General features: G+C 37.5%; 1 protein-coding gene across 31 annotated transcripts in view; it reads left to right on the forward strand.

Moving 5' to 3' along the window:
* Positions 1 to 13,871, forward strand: part of Clasp2 (cytoplasmic linker associated protein 2) — a 189,055-nt gene that overhangs the window by 92,507 nt on the left and 82,677 nt on the right. For all 31 annotated transcript variants that reach the window (XM_026779561.1, XM_026779564.1, XM_026779560.1 and 28 more), the window contains 7 exons: positions 1,875 to 1,967; positions 5,046 to 5,191; positions 8,820 to 8,955; positions 9,830 to 9,900; positions 10,815 to 10,874; positions 12,638 to 12,715; positions 13,428 to 13,595. In XM_026779561.1, the coding sequence (XP_026635362.1) occupies positions 1,875 to 1,967; positions 5,046 to 5,191; positions 8,820 to 8,955; positions 9,830 to 9,900; positions 10,815 to 10,874; positions 12,638 to 12,715; positions 13,428 to 13,595 (752 nt within the window). The remainder of the gene's footprint in view (positions 1 to 1,874; positions 1,968 to 5,045; positions 5,192 to 8,819; positions 8,956 to 9,829; positions 9,901 to 10,814; positions 10,875 to 12,637; positions 12,716 to 13,427; positions 13,596 to 13,871) is intronic.

A 13,871-nucleotide genomic window follows, 5' to 3' on the forward strand; every position in this document is an offset into this window, starting at 1 on the left:
CCCCCCCAACACAGGGTTTATCTGTGGAACCCCGACTGTCCTGGACCTCTCTCTATAAGACCAGGCTGGCCTGGAACTCAGAGACTCAGAGAGCCAGCTGCCTGCTCATGCCTTCCCCACCACCTGGCTTCATACTGGGATTTTTGTCTTCTTGGTTCGCAGTTTTGCTGTAATAGTTGTGAAACACTGTTTTCCTAGTTTACTTCTCTTCTGTCTGTCTGCTTCATGTCCATTTCCTTCACAGATGGATCCTTTATTTGGCCAACTGACTCTCAAAGTGTTTATTAAGGGTTACTCCTGGACCCTATCTTCCTACTTTATTTTGTTGCCTCATGACTTCCTTCAACATCATGGCTTTATCTAGTACCATTATATTGATTATACCTAATTTTACCTTTAAGCCAGACCTCTGCTAAGCATCAGAAACATTTATTTACAATCATTGTTTTATTTGGCATTTCCTTTTAGGAGTCTTTCAGACATTTCAAACACAACCTGTTTAAAATTAGAATTATAATCTCTCCTCTAACACTTGATCCTCCACTGTTCTTTATGTAGAAACCATTATTCAGTTAGCTAGAGAGGTTAGAAACCAAGGAGTAATTTTACAGCAGATTCCTAACCCAGTGTTCTTTGTATACCTAGAAGAAACATGGGGATCCCAATAAGAGATGGCTTTGAAAAATTACGGAGTTCCTGAAGTGAATTTCTAAGTTGACCTTTCCCTTCTTTCATGGTTTAGAAAGTGTCTTTGCATTGTCTTCCAGGATAGTACCTTGTACTAAAATTAGACATGGTATTCATAATAATTATAACATTTATTATATATTATAAATATATACAACATAAATATATTTGTTATGTATTTACAAATACAGTGCTTTTAATATATAACAAATGTAGTGTATTGTAAACTGTTGCCAGATGAACCTGTTTTGATTGAGGTTTGCTTTCCTGTTTGAAGTGACACATGGTAAGTGACACACATGTGTGCTTAGTCAGTTCTGGCACGAGCCATTTCAAATAGTTGTTATTCAACACTAAATTAAAGCATGTCTTGTCTTTTTCTTTTTTTTTAATTGATTTTTATTGAGCTCTACATTTTTCTCTGCTCCCATCCCTGCCTCTCTCCTCTCCTTCAACCCTCTCCCAAGGTCCCCATGCTCCCAGTTTACTTGGAAGATCTTGTCTTTCTACTTCTCATGTAGTTAGATTCGTATATGTCTCTCTTAGGGTCCTCATTGGTGTCTAGGTTCTCTAGGATTGTGATTTGTGGGCTGGTATTCTTTGCTTTATGTTTAAAAACCACGTATGAGTGAGTACATGTGATAATTGTCTTTCTGGGTCTGGGTTACCTCGTTCAAAATAATGTTTTCTAGCTCCATCCCTTTACCTGCAAATTTCATGATGTCATTATTTTTTTCTGCTCTGTAGTACTCCATTATGTAACTGCACCACATTTTCCTTATCCATTCTTCAGTCGCGAGGCATTTAGGTTTTTTCCAGGTTCTGGCTATGTCAAACAATAAAGCATGTCTTTCCAACAATGTGTTGTAATAGTATATTTGTTCAGTTTTTGAGAAACTGTTCCTTTTTTGTTTGGACGTGTCTCCATTGGAAGCGTTCTACAAGTATATTTGAGGTTGTTCATGTGGGGACAAGTGGCAAAAAGGGCAGTGGAGAAGAACATTGGGGCATCTATTGTATGTAACTGTCTCTACTGGTGGCAAAAGTATGAAATGACCTATTATATAAAAGTTTATATAAAATATAAACTATTTCAAACACCAGTGCTTATATTTATGTTATTTAAGAAATTTTATTATAATTTTAAATATGAAATTTGTTGTTTAAATTTTCAATCTTTTTTTAAGATCTATTCTAGTCGGGAACTTGAAGAAACGTTAAATAAGATCAGGGAGATTTTGTCAGATGACAAACATGACTGGGACCAACGTGCCAATGCAGTAAGTTTTCATTCTTTATATTCTTACCCTCTCAGCAGCATTATTGTTCAAAACCCAAAGAGAACATATATTCGGCTGTGACGATAGCAATAGTAAATTAGAATTTGATGGGCAACATTTTTCTGTGGGAAACAAAATGGAAGTAATAGGCATTGTCAGGTTTAGATAAAGTTTTTCTTCTATTTTTGCTATCATGTCAGTGCCTATCTCACAAGCATGGTTAGCCTGTCCCCTTGGGTTGTTTGCTGACTAACAAGGAAATGTGAGTTTGAGAGCTATGCCTCGTAGGGGTCACCTAGCTGCTTATTAGCACCATTACCAGTGCACCCTAAAGTCATGAAGACTTGCTAGAGAAGAAAGTCGCTTCTCCTGTAGGCTCAGTATGTTTTAGCATCGACATAATTTCACAGCAGTGTGTCCATTCATCTGACTCTTTACATTCCAGTGAATATAATGAATGTGAATGAATGAGTCACAAAAATTTTGATCATCCTTGGCTTAGAAATAGTTTATTTACAGTAGGTTTCTTGGAGGGAGTATTTGATGAATATTAACATAATATTTGTGTTGACCTCCCTTCTATGTTGTATTTCATGTTTTGTAATGTCAGATTTGACGAGATTACAGTGAGCACCTCAGCATCCTCAAGCAGCCAGGAAAGATACCCTGTGCTCTCGTCTGCCCCATTGTGGAGCTTCCTGATAGAGTGCTTTATGACATGATGTGTTACAAATTGTTCTCCACCTCTGTGTTAACAAGTCTGTATTGGGCAGCTGGAGAGATGGCTCTGAGGGGTTGAGAGCACTGACTGCTCTTCCAGAGGACATGGGTTCAATTCCCAGCACCCACATGGCAGCTCACAACTGTCTCTAAGATCTGACACCTTCACACAGGCATACATGTAGGCAAAACACCGATACACATAAAGTTAAAATACATAATTAAAAAAAAAGAAGTCTGTATCTTTGAATGTTTATTGTGTTCTTAACACAAAACATAGTGCTCTAGATTTGTTGAAATATTTTCTTTCACTTCTAAATCAAGCATAAATTATAATTAAAAAGGTAACAGCTTTGTCATGGGTGATCTATGGAGAAACATCAAAGATTAAAATTAAAGGCATAAACTTGGACCTAAAAGTTTTGTTTTCCTTTGAAATAGATTGAATTGTTTTTAGAGTTTGACATTTTCTTTGTTCCTTCAAACATGTGTAAAAACACAAAAACCCTCCTTTCATAGAAACTAAACCATACTTAATCCCTTGCTCTGTTCTATTTAACAAACCATGCCTATTCAATATACCTAGTATAAATGTTAAGCAATTCAGTATACCTGGTATAGTGTTAAGCATGTCACAGTTGCTCAGATATCTTTTGAATGCAGATAAATGTGTTCATACATTCTTTCATGTGTGTGTAACTTATTGTTTTCATTTGATGATTTTACAGATTTTTGTTTTGTTTTTTTGTTTGTTTATATGTTTTGTCGTTGTTTTGGGTTTTTTTTTTTTTGTTTTTGAGATAGAGTTTCTCTGTGTGTAGCCCTGGCTGATATGGAACTTGCTATATAGACCAGGTTAACCTCAAACTCAGAGATCCACTTGCCTCTGCCTCTGAGTGCTGGGGATTAAGGGTGTATACTACCACTGACCAGCGTTTATCCTTTTGTTTTTGTAGATAGGGTCTCCCTGCATCCTTAGCTGTACAGCAGCTCGCTCTGTAGAACAGGCTGGCCTCAAACTGAAGGAAATTGGCCTTCCTCTGCCTTGGTTGCTGGGACTAAAGGGGTCACCAGCAGGCTCAGCTTTAATGTAATAAATGTCCTGTGCTCCCCTTTTGCTTTGGTATGGTGTTAATAATTGTTGAGGGAGCTGCGGGCTGCATTCCTGATACCCAGCTCCTAGCTGTCTGGCTAGCTTATGCCCCTAAATATAACAACACACAAATTGTATTCTTTTAAACACTACTTGGCCCACTAACTCTAGCCTCTAACTGGCTAATTCTCATATTTTGACTAACCCATTTCTAATAATCTGTGTAGCACCAGTCTTAGCGGGAAAGATTCAGCATGTCTGACCTGGTGGCTTGCTCCATCGCGTCTGCCCTGGAGAGAGAGGCATGGCATCTGAGCTCACTTCCTTTTCCTCCCAGCATTCTGTTCTGTTTACTCCACCCACCTATGTTCTAACCTATCAGGCCAAGCAGTTTCTTTATTAATTAACCAATGAAAGCAACAGATATATGACACTTCCACATCAAATAAGTACTCCACTACTGAACTGAGTCCAGAGTCTTTGCATATATTTGTAACAATTCTGTTTCTATAGCCTAGAATAGTTACATGTAGATTCTTAGTAAAAGAGTCCATTCAACTTTATTTCAGTCAATCAATAAAGACTGTAGAATTTCATATTTGACTCACATTTTTTATGAGCTTTTCTCTTTGGTACTGTATACTATCAAGTTTGTAAAGTTTTTGCCTCTGATGGAAAAATAGTATCTTTCTTGCAAGTTTGACTTAGCCTATCAGTAGTGCAGCTGAACACAGTTTTGTTTCTTTACTTTACTCAATTTAAATTAGTTTTTCTTTTTCTCACTTTGTTTTTTATTATGTATTTATTGTGTCTTGTTTAGTTAGCATGTATGTGAGGCCTTTGTATAAGCTTAAACACACACACCCACATAACACAGCAGGGGAGGGATTGAAGGCTATTAATAAGTAATAATTGTGGTTGTCTCACATTATGGTTGTACTTAAATGTCACAAATTAAATCTTTTAAAATGAGAAATTTCACGGTAATTAAATTTTACTGTACATTAAAAAATAATGAATAATTTAAAATTTTAAATGTATTGTTTTTGTATATATGTATAACTAAACTTGTAATGCTGTTTTTAGAAAGATTTTTGTTGTTTTATATGTTTATTTACAAGATGCATGCAGTGCCACTAAAATGTCTGAGTTTAGTTATGTAAGTGTAATGAAGCCCATATAGTTCACTTTAAAGAAAAATGTAATGTTTAGATGATGTAGACTGTCACCTTTTCTATCAATAATGAAATTTTTCTTTCTTTTAGCTTAAGAAAATCAGATCACTGCTTGTTGCTGGGGCTGCACAATATGATTGCTTTTTCCAGCATTTACGTTTGTTGGATGGAGCGCTTAAGCTGTCTGCTAAGGATCTCAGATCCCAGGTGGTCAGAGAAGCTTGCATCACTGTTGCGTAAGTGTATCCCTCTCCTGCTGAGGACTTCTGTTTGTTTTTTGCACAGGGTCTTACTATATAGCTCTGACTCCCTGACTGTCCAGTGTTTTTTGTTTTACTCTTTATTCTTTGTGGCTGCCTCCCAGCTCCCAAATACATCACACAGAGACTTATTATTATAAATGTGCAGCCTTAGCTTGGCTTGTTTCTTGTCAGATTTTCTAACTTAGATTATTCCATCTAATTTTTCCCTCTGGACTTTTACCTTGCCTTCTGTATACCTTTCTTTACTTCTTATTTTAGGTCTGGCCCCTTCTTTTCTCACTCTTTGATCCTCTTTCAGATACTCCTTCTAGTTATTTTCTGCCTGTTAGCCATGCCTATCTTTTCTCCTGCCTTGCTATTGGCAGTTCAGTTCTTTATTAGATCAATAATCAGGTATTTTAGACAGGAAAAGCAGCAAAGCAGCACAGCTTTACAGAGTTAAACAAATGTAACATAAAAGAATGTAGCACAGGTTTGCATCAGTAAACAAACATTTCATAGCATAAGCAAATGTAACACTTCTTAAAATAATGTTCTAAAACAGACTATGTACTCACCATGTAAACCAGGCTAGCCTCAACTCACAGATTCCTGCCTTCCTCTGCTTTTCCAAGTTCTGGGATGAAGGGTATGCACATTTCCTGGAATGCTAACTTTTTTTTTTTTATGAATGACTCCAGTAGAATATAGTATCATTGAATTATTGTTCAGTAAGTAAAGCAGTAGCAGGATCACCCCAAAGAAGCTGATATGGGACCCAGAATCATTTTTATTGTACGTGTGGATTCAGTTATTACGAATTATTATGTCTCTCTTCCTTTCTGTTACTTTTTAAAGTCTTTCTGCTGCTGAAATTATGACACAGTGGTGGAATGCTAAGCTAGTATGTGTCAGGCCATGGGTCCAATCCCTTCCGTAGTCTTTACCCCAACCTTAGAACACCAGCCTCCTGGGTATGTTTTTGTTTTTTGTTTGTTTGTTTGTTTGTTTTTGCCAACTCCATGTGTATAGGAAAAAAAATGAATGGTCTAGAACCAGCTATACTTACTTTTCCCATTCCTAATTTGGCTATGTAGTAATGAAGTACCCCATTTCTGATATCTTAGCAAATTCGAATCATAACACCTTAGTTTGTCACAATCTATGTGTTCATATTCTTCCCCTGAAACCGCATTTACCATTGCGCTTGCCTGAGGAGTGTTGTTGCATGTGTGCTCATTTAAGTATTATTTGAAGACAGGGAATACAAAGCTCCCTCCAGTACATCTTCTAGTTACTGTTGTGTTATTGTTCTAAGGAAAAAAGGGGAGGAATATAAAAATTATGAGGAGTGCAAGAAAGGGGAGCTCAGGTGGCCTCGTTAGCTTGTAGTAGGGAACTCTATAGATGACTTGTATCCAAAGGATGTTACCAAGGTTGCCAGGTGATACCAATATACCAAAATGATGATATATCTTTGGGAAAACAACAAAACAGAAATTGGTGAATGTAATCTTGGAAAACACAATTAAGGACCAGTAAGATGGTCCAGTGGGTAAGAGCATGTACTGGCAAACTGAGTTCAATCCCCTGGGCTCAGATGGAAGGAGAGAACTGACTCCTGAGTGTTGTCCTCCCCTCTTGACATGTATGCCATGGCAATCATACATACACAAAATAATCAATAAATATACTTCTCAAGAAAGAACCAACATATACTTAAAATCAGACTAGGAAAACTGCAGAGTAAATAACTTTTTGCGGGGAATGTACAGTGAAAGCAAAACTGAGTAACTTGAAAGATGGAAATGAACAAAGCAGTCACTGCTGACTTGATGCTGCCTTAAAGATGGAGGCTGTGGTAGGGACTCACATAGAGCAAGGCAATCTCACTAAATTAGGAAAACAGATTCAAGTTTCAGAAATCTGGGCTAGCCAAGATTAGTATACAGAACAGTGGAAAAAAGAGACAAACCGCCCAAGAGCTATAGAAATCGATGTGATCCTAGGTCTAGCTAAATACCAGTCTATGTGTGAAAGCTACAACTCACTGAGGAGTAGGGGAAACCACTGCTTCCCAACATGGAGGCAAACCCCAGTTCCCAGGGCTCATTCAGGACAACTTTTACATTTGACTTTCCAGAATCTTAGTTAGTGCCCAGAACATTCTGCAGAGACCCCAGAAAAGCCCTTGCGCAGATTGGACTAAACCAGCTGCTGTAGGTCTCGCCTCTCCCAGGCATATTACCTGCCTGCTGGAAAAGAACGTATACTCTTTAAAGGAAGACTGTAGACTTGAGGACTTTTTTTGCCTAGGAATCAAGAGATTGGAAAACTGCCTGTGTAACTGAACACTAGTAAATAACTCTTTAGTCTTGAATACCTTTTTGAATCAAGAACCTTAATTTTAGGCACAAATTATATCCCAACCATGTATTTGCAATAAGATGGTAAACTGTTGAGCATATTGCAGACATGTAATCCTAGCACTTCGGAGGTGGAGATAGGGGGGTCCAGAGTTAAAGATCATCCTGGGCTTTGAATGAACTCAAGGCCTGCATGGGCTACATAAGACCTTATCTCCCTAAAATAAAACATTAAACAAATAAAGATTCTGTGTATGTTGAAATTACTAATACCACAAGCATTGTCAAAGCTGTCAGTAGTAACGACTTCCTTTCTGAGTGTTTTAACTGAAGCTAGTTAGGGCTAGGCAGAGAGCTCAGTGGGTAACCTTGCTGTGCAGCATTAGGAGTGTCGTGTGTACTTCTGATCTCAGCACTGGCTAAGTGGAGACAGGAAGATCCCAAGATTTGATGGCCAGGCAATCTACTTTAGTTGGTGATCCCAGGCCAATGAGAGAGAATAGATGGTATTCTTGAGGATGACTCCTGAACTTGTTCTCTGTCCTCTACACTCATGTGCGCACACAGTGAGGAAGAGAGGAAGAATTACAAATGTGGAAAGAAATTGCAGATGTCCTTAAGATTACTGAATTTAGGAGATACTAGAATTTTAGTAATGGATTCTTAAATTCTGCCCCAAAGAGGTCAGAATATTTGTGACTCCCTTCCCCCACAAAAAGTAACTGTACCACTAATCATAATCAAAATAGGGAATGTTTTTTGAAACATTTATTTGTGTAAGATTTGGAACTTAAGTGTAAAATATTTTGGACTTTGGGTTGTTGAGGGATCAGAGTAGAAATATCTGAAGAAAACCCACAATCATAGTAATAATTTTATTGAACGTTTACTTAGCTTTCATAGGTTGATGCTGTGATCATATAGCAGCTGTAAATGCCACAGAAATAAATAAAACACCATATTTTGTCTTTGGATCGCCAGTTACTAGGTGGGAAGAAGAAAAGTTATGACACCTCGAGGGTGGGGGTGCAGCTCAGTTGGCAGGAGTATGAATTAAGCTCTCGCTGACTTTGAAAAACGGCACCTCCTAAGTCATGCACAGTGCAGGTGGTACAAGAGGATCAGGAGTTCAAAGTCATCCTTGGCTACAAATCAAATTTTATGCTAGCCTTAGGGATGAACCCTTCCTCAAAATAAACAAATAAATAAAAATTGTCTGTCTTTAATATTGAAATAATTTTTATTTTTCTTTGTAGCCACCTTTCAACGGTTTTGGGAAACAAGTTTGATCACGGCGCTGAAGCCATTGTACCTACACTTTTTAATCTTGTCCCCAATAGTGCAAAAGTCATGGCAACTTCCGGATGTGCAGCAATTAGATTTATTATTCGGGTAGGTTTCTCACAGATTCCCACCACATCCATATACTTAATTTATTCATATTATTATTAATTTACCTCTAAAAGAAAGATAATTACTTTTGAATTATTTTTCTGATAATAAAAGCAGTACATAGTTAATATAAAACATGTAAATGCAGAATATTGAAAAATATACTCATTTGAATATGGAACACAATCCATATATACAGGTATATTTGTGTACTTGTATATGTTATCACAGATGTTGTAGGTAGTCATTAAAGCAGCAAACGATATACGATGCTATATACATAGAGATTTTGAAAAAGTTAATGATATTATAATTTCATAAAATATCAGAAATGGAGTACTTAATAGCTAAATCAGGAATGAGAAAAGTGCCAGTCCATAGGTGACACATATCCATGCATAGATTCTCTATCTATAATGAGCATTTTAGTGTTTACTTCACTAAAGGAAAGCCCTAACAATTAGAAGTTGGAGGGCAATAACTATTGCTTACTAGACTCCTAAGAGGTGTGCAATTCAGCCAGAATGAAAGCTCGTTTACAGTCAACACTTCACTATAGTTGAGAATGAGTGTACTGTGATCTCACTGACATGTGATTATTATTTCTACATACACACAGCCCTTTGTGTTGACCTCACAGATTTTTCTGGGCATGAAAACAATTTGTCTTCATTACATATTGGTGACTTCACAACTCTCTCTTGAAAACTATACCATCATCATTATTACTCTGATATGGGGAATTTGGGTTTCTGTAGATCTGATTTGCAACTCTTTCTGGCTATTCCATAGCTAAGCCCTTGCGTATAAAACACACAGAGGCACTACATGATGTGCACAGTGCTTTCACGCTTTTCTAAAATATCTTTTTCAGCATACCCATGTACCCAGACTTATACCGTTAATAACAAGCAACTGTACATCAAAATCAGTGCCTGTGAGGAGGTAAGTTTGAGCGGGAAAGGTTTTTAGTATAAATTTTACTACTAAGTAATACATTTAATTGTTTTTGTTTGTTTTCAAGACAGGATTTCTCTGTGTAGCTTTAGAGCCTGTCCTAGAACTCGCTCTGTAGACCATCCTAGCCTCGATCTCACAGAGATCCGCCTGCCTCTGCCTCCAGAGTAGTGGGATTAAAGGCGTGCGCCACCACTACCAGTTCTATGGTCAACTCTGAAATCTCAGCAGTCAGAAAATAGCCGCCCATAGTTAAATCTGGCTAACAGCCCATTTTTTATCAAAACCTACAAATGAAGAACAGAATGGCTGACATTGAGAATTAGACGGCTTAGGAGAAAACACACATAAATTTGCTTTAAAATCCTTTGTGCACATAATTAAGTATAAACAAAAGTTCTAGACAGTCATGTATTTATTGGCTATCCCTGCATATTTCATTCTGTCTCTGTATAATGTATGTTGGGACTGCATAGCACATGTGAAAGTCAAAGGACTACTTTGTAGAGTCATGTGTCCCTGCAGAGCCATTCCTTTGGGCTCCATCATAAATATTTTACTTTTAATGGATATTTTGAAATTAAATTATAGGACTTAAAGTCCCTTTAAGCTATCAAGCATAGTAATATTAAGTCATTTAGATTAGGCTTTTTTTTTTCTAATTAAGGTAATCTTTGTTTTATGTGCATTGGTGTGAAGGTATCAGATTTCTTGGAACTGGAGTTATGGACAGTTGTGAGTTGCCATGTGGGTGCTGAGAGTTGAACCCTGTTCCTCTGGAAGCTCTTCATCACTGAGCCCTGTCTTGTGTGTTTAATTCAGGGGCAAAATGAAGTATTTTGAAAGAAAGTGTGAATGTGTTTCTCAGTATGTTTAATTGTAATTTAGCATTTATTTTTCAGGCGTTCGTTTGAATTTTTAGATCTGTTGCTGCAGGAGTGGCAGACTCATTCACTGGAGAGGTAGGCACCCTACACACACATTTTATTCCCCTTCTCATGGCAGCAGTCATACAGGAGCATGTTCTACGTTGTTTCTGATTTTGCCCTTATCTTCCTTCCTTAGAGCTGAGGTGCTCTGTCCTCCTGTGTTCAGAGCTGTGAATAGCATGGCTTTGGTGGGTTGTGTGATGGCCCCTTAGGTAGAGTAGGGTATGTAACATCCTTCATGTGGAATTAGGAAAATGTTTTGAAAAGCATTATAAGAGGTAGATTCCTTGAACTGCAGTCTCTCATGTAGTGAATGGTTTGTCAGAAGTAAGAAAGGGGCCTCCTGTTTGAAGGAAGATATCTAAAAAACAAACAAAAAACCAAGAATTTGTTGGACTGTTTCTCCACAGTAGCTGACAGGTGTCACTGGACAGCAGCTGTTGTAACTCTGACATGAGGGAGAGTGTGAACAGCTAGTTAGCACTGTACAGGGCTGTATAAGTATTATTTCATGCTACTTTTATTTTCCAGGCATCAGAGATAGCCTGCATTTTTATGAGTGTATTGCTGATTTTTTGAGTATATTGCTGATTTCTATTTTAATGGAATTCTTCAAAGTTTTTTTTTAAAGAATTTTTTAAAAAAGTGTATGTGTGAGTATGTTCATGGAATATGGGTACCCTAGGCAGCCAAAGGTATCAGATCCCCTGAGGCTAGAATTACAATAAGCTATGAGCTGCCTGATGTGGTTTCTGGGGATCAAACTCCAGTCATCTGCAGAAACAGTATGTGCTCTAAACTGTTAAGCCATCTCTACAGCTCTTACAGGTTTTTTTTTTATTTCTTTGTTTTTTAATAGGATTTTTTAAAACCATAAGCATGAAGTAATTCAAAGGTTTTTATTCAAGTTTTTGTTTTGTGGCAGGTATTTATGTATTGGTTAGATCAATGGTTCTCAATCTATGGGTTGCAACCCCTTTGTGGGTTGAATGTCCCTTTCATAGGAGTCACATATCAGATGTCCTGCATATCAGATATTTACATTGCAATTCATAACATTGGCAAAATTACAGTTATGACGTAGCAATGAAAATAACTATTTGGTTGGGAGTCACCACAACATGAGGAATTGTATTCAAGGGTCGTATAGCGTTAGGAAAGTTGAGAACCACTGAGCTAGATCATACTTGTAACAAATAATTTTTTACAATTGTAGGATAGTGAAGAGCCAACCATACGAATATTTTTCACCCTCAAATTTATAATAAGTTTTAAATTTAAATACTGAATATTTATTTACCTGTTGTCAGAATTCTATAGAAATAATTACTGTGAGATTTATAGTCACTGAATTATCAGAAGGTAGCAATATATGGGTGATATGTTTAGGGCAAATTGTTAGAAACTCCTATGATCTTTGAGCATGCCATACCTGTCATCCCACCTAGTTGAAGGGTGGGGAGAGAGAACTAAGTCAGTTTGGCTCAGGCTGCATAGAAAGATTTCATCTCAAAGAGTAAAGGGTGGTAGGTATTGTATTACACACTGGCAGTCTCGGCACTCTGGAGTCTGATATAGGAAGATTGTTTGGGGTTCAAGACCTTCCTGGGTTGTATAGCAACACTCTACCTTTACAAAGAGAAAGGAAAAAGAGATAGAAAATGCTACAATCTTAATTATTTCACTAAATACTCTTCCACTTTTCCCCCTCCTTTGGGGTAGATGTGTACCATTTAGGAAAAACTATTATTCGTGGTGAAATACAATATTAACATAAAGATGCATTTGTTGTGTAGGCATGCAGCTGTCTTGGTTGAAACTATTAAGAAGGGAATTCATGATGCTGATGCTGAGGCCAGAGTGGAGGCAAGAAAGTAAGTAGTCTGTTCTATATTTTTGTGAAAATTTAATTAAACATACTTTGAGGTATTTTTGTTATTGTTCTTAATGAATTACATTTAGAGATGATTGTATTACCAATATCTCCGTTATTGTTTGACTAACACTTCAGCAGAATTGTTATTTTATCCACTAACTCTTTGCTGGACATAGGACATTATCATTATTCTCTTTCCATTAGAGTATTCACTTTCATTGTCAATAAGAAAACTGCATTTATTGAGTAGGTATTATGCTCCTAACACTAAGTAAGGCTCTTGGTGCACCCCTCACTCCTACCCTTTTTGAGATAGGTTCTCACTTTGTAGCTCTGGCTGACCTGACTCACTCTGTACACCAGCCTGGCCTTGGACTTACACAGATCCACCAGCCTCTGCCTTCTGCACCACCACAGCTGGCTTATTTTTAACTTTTTAATTCTAAAGATATTCCTGAAAAAGTGATACTGTCTCCATAGATGCATCTGAAGTCTTAGATTGGGGGCTCACTCAGGGCTACATGAACTGTTAGTGACACCACCAGGCTGTGAACCAAAACCTGCTTTTTCAAAAACCTGCAATTTTTCTACGGGAATTCACTCAATTTACCCGATTTTCAACTGACACAGTGAATCCATTAAAGAGGTGTGAGTTTGTGTTCCTCTGGTCATGACAAGCTGTTACTAATGTACTTTTCTTTTCTTTACAGAACATATATGGGTCTCAGGAACCACTTTCCTGGTGAAGCTGAAACGTTGTATAATTCCCTTGAGCCGTCATATCAGAAAAGTCTTCAAACTTACTTAAAGAGTTCTGGCAGTATAGCGTCTCTTCCACAGTCAGACAGGTCCTCATCTAGCTCACAAGAAAGTCTCAAGTAAGGTCATACACTTGATAGTTAGTGTGTTCCTCGCTCCAACTACTTCAGTTGAAGAGCTTGCATCTACTAAGTCCTTGAAAAGATGACTTGGTTTTACTTAATTTCTTTGGTCTACTGTTAGTGTTAGACCGTATACTAGTTTATCTATTTTTTTGAGTTTTATTTTAAGAATTTAGTGATCCGCCGGGCGGTGGTGGCGCACGCCTTTAATCCCAGCACTCGGGAGGCAGAGGCAGGCGGATCTCTGTGAGTTCGAGACCAGCCTGGTCTACA

Source organism: Microtus ochrogaster, chromosome 5, assembly GCF_000317375.1.
Source record: "Microtus ochrogaster isolate Prairie Vole_2 chromosome 5, MicOch1.0, whole genome shotgun sequence".
Lineage (NCBI taxonomy): Eukaryota > Metazoa > Chordata > Mammalia > Rodentia > Cricetidae > Microtus > Microtus ochrogaster.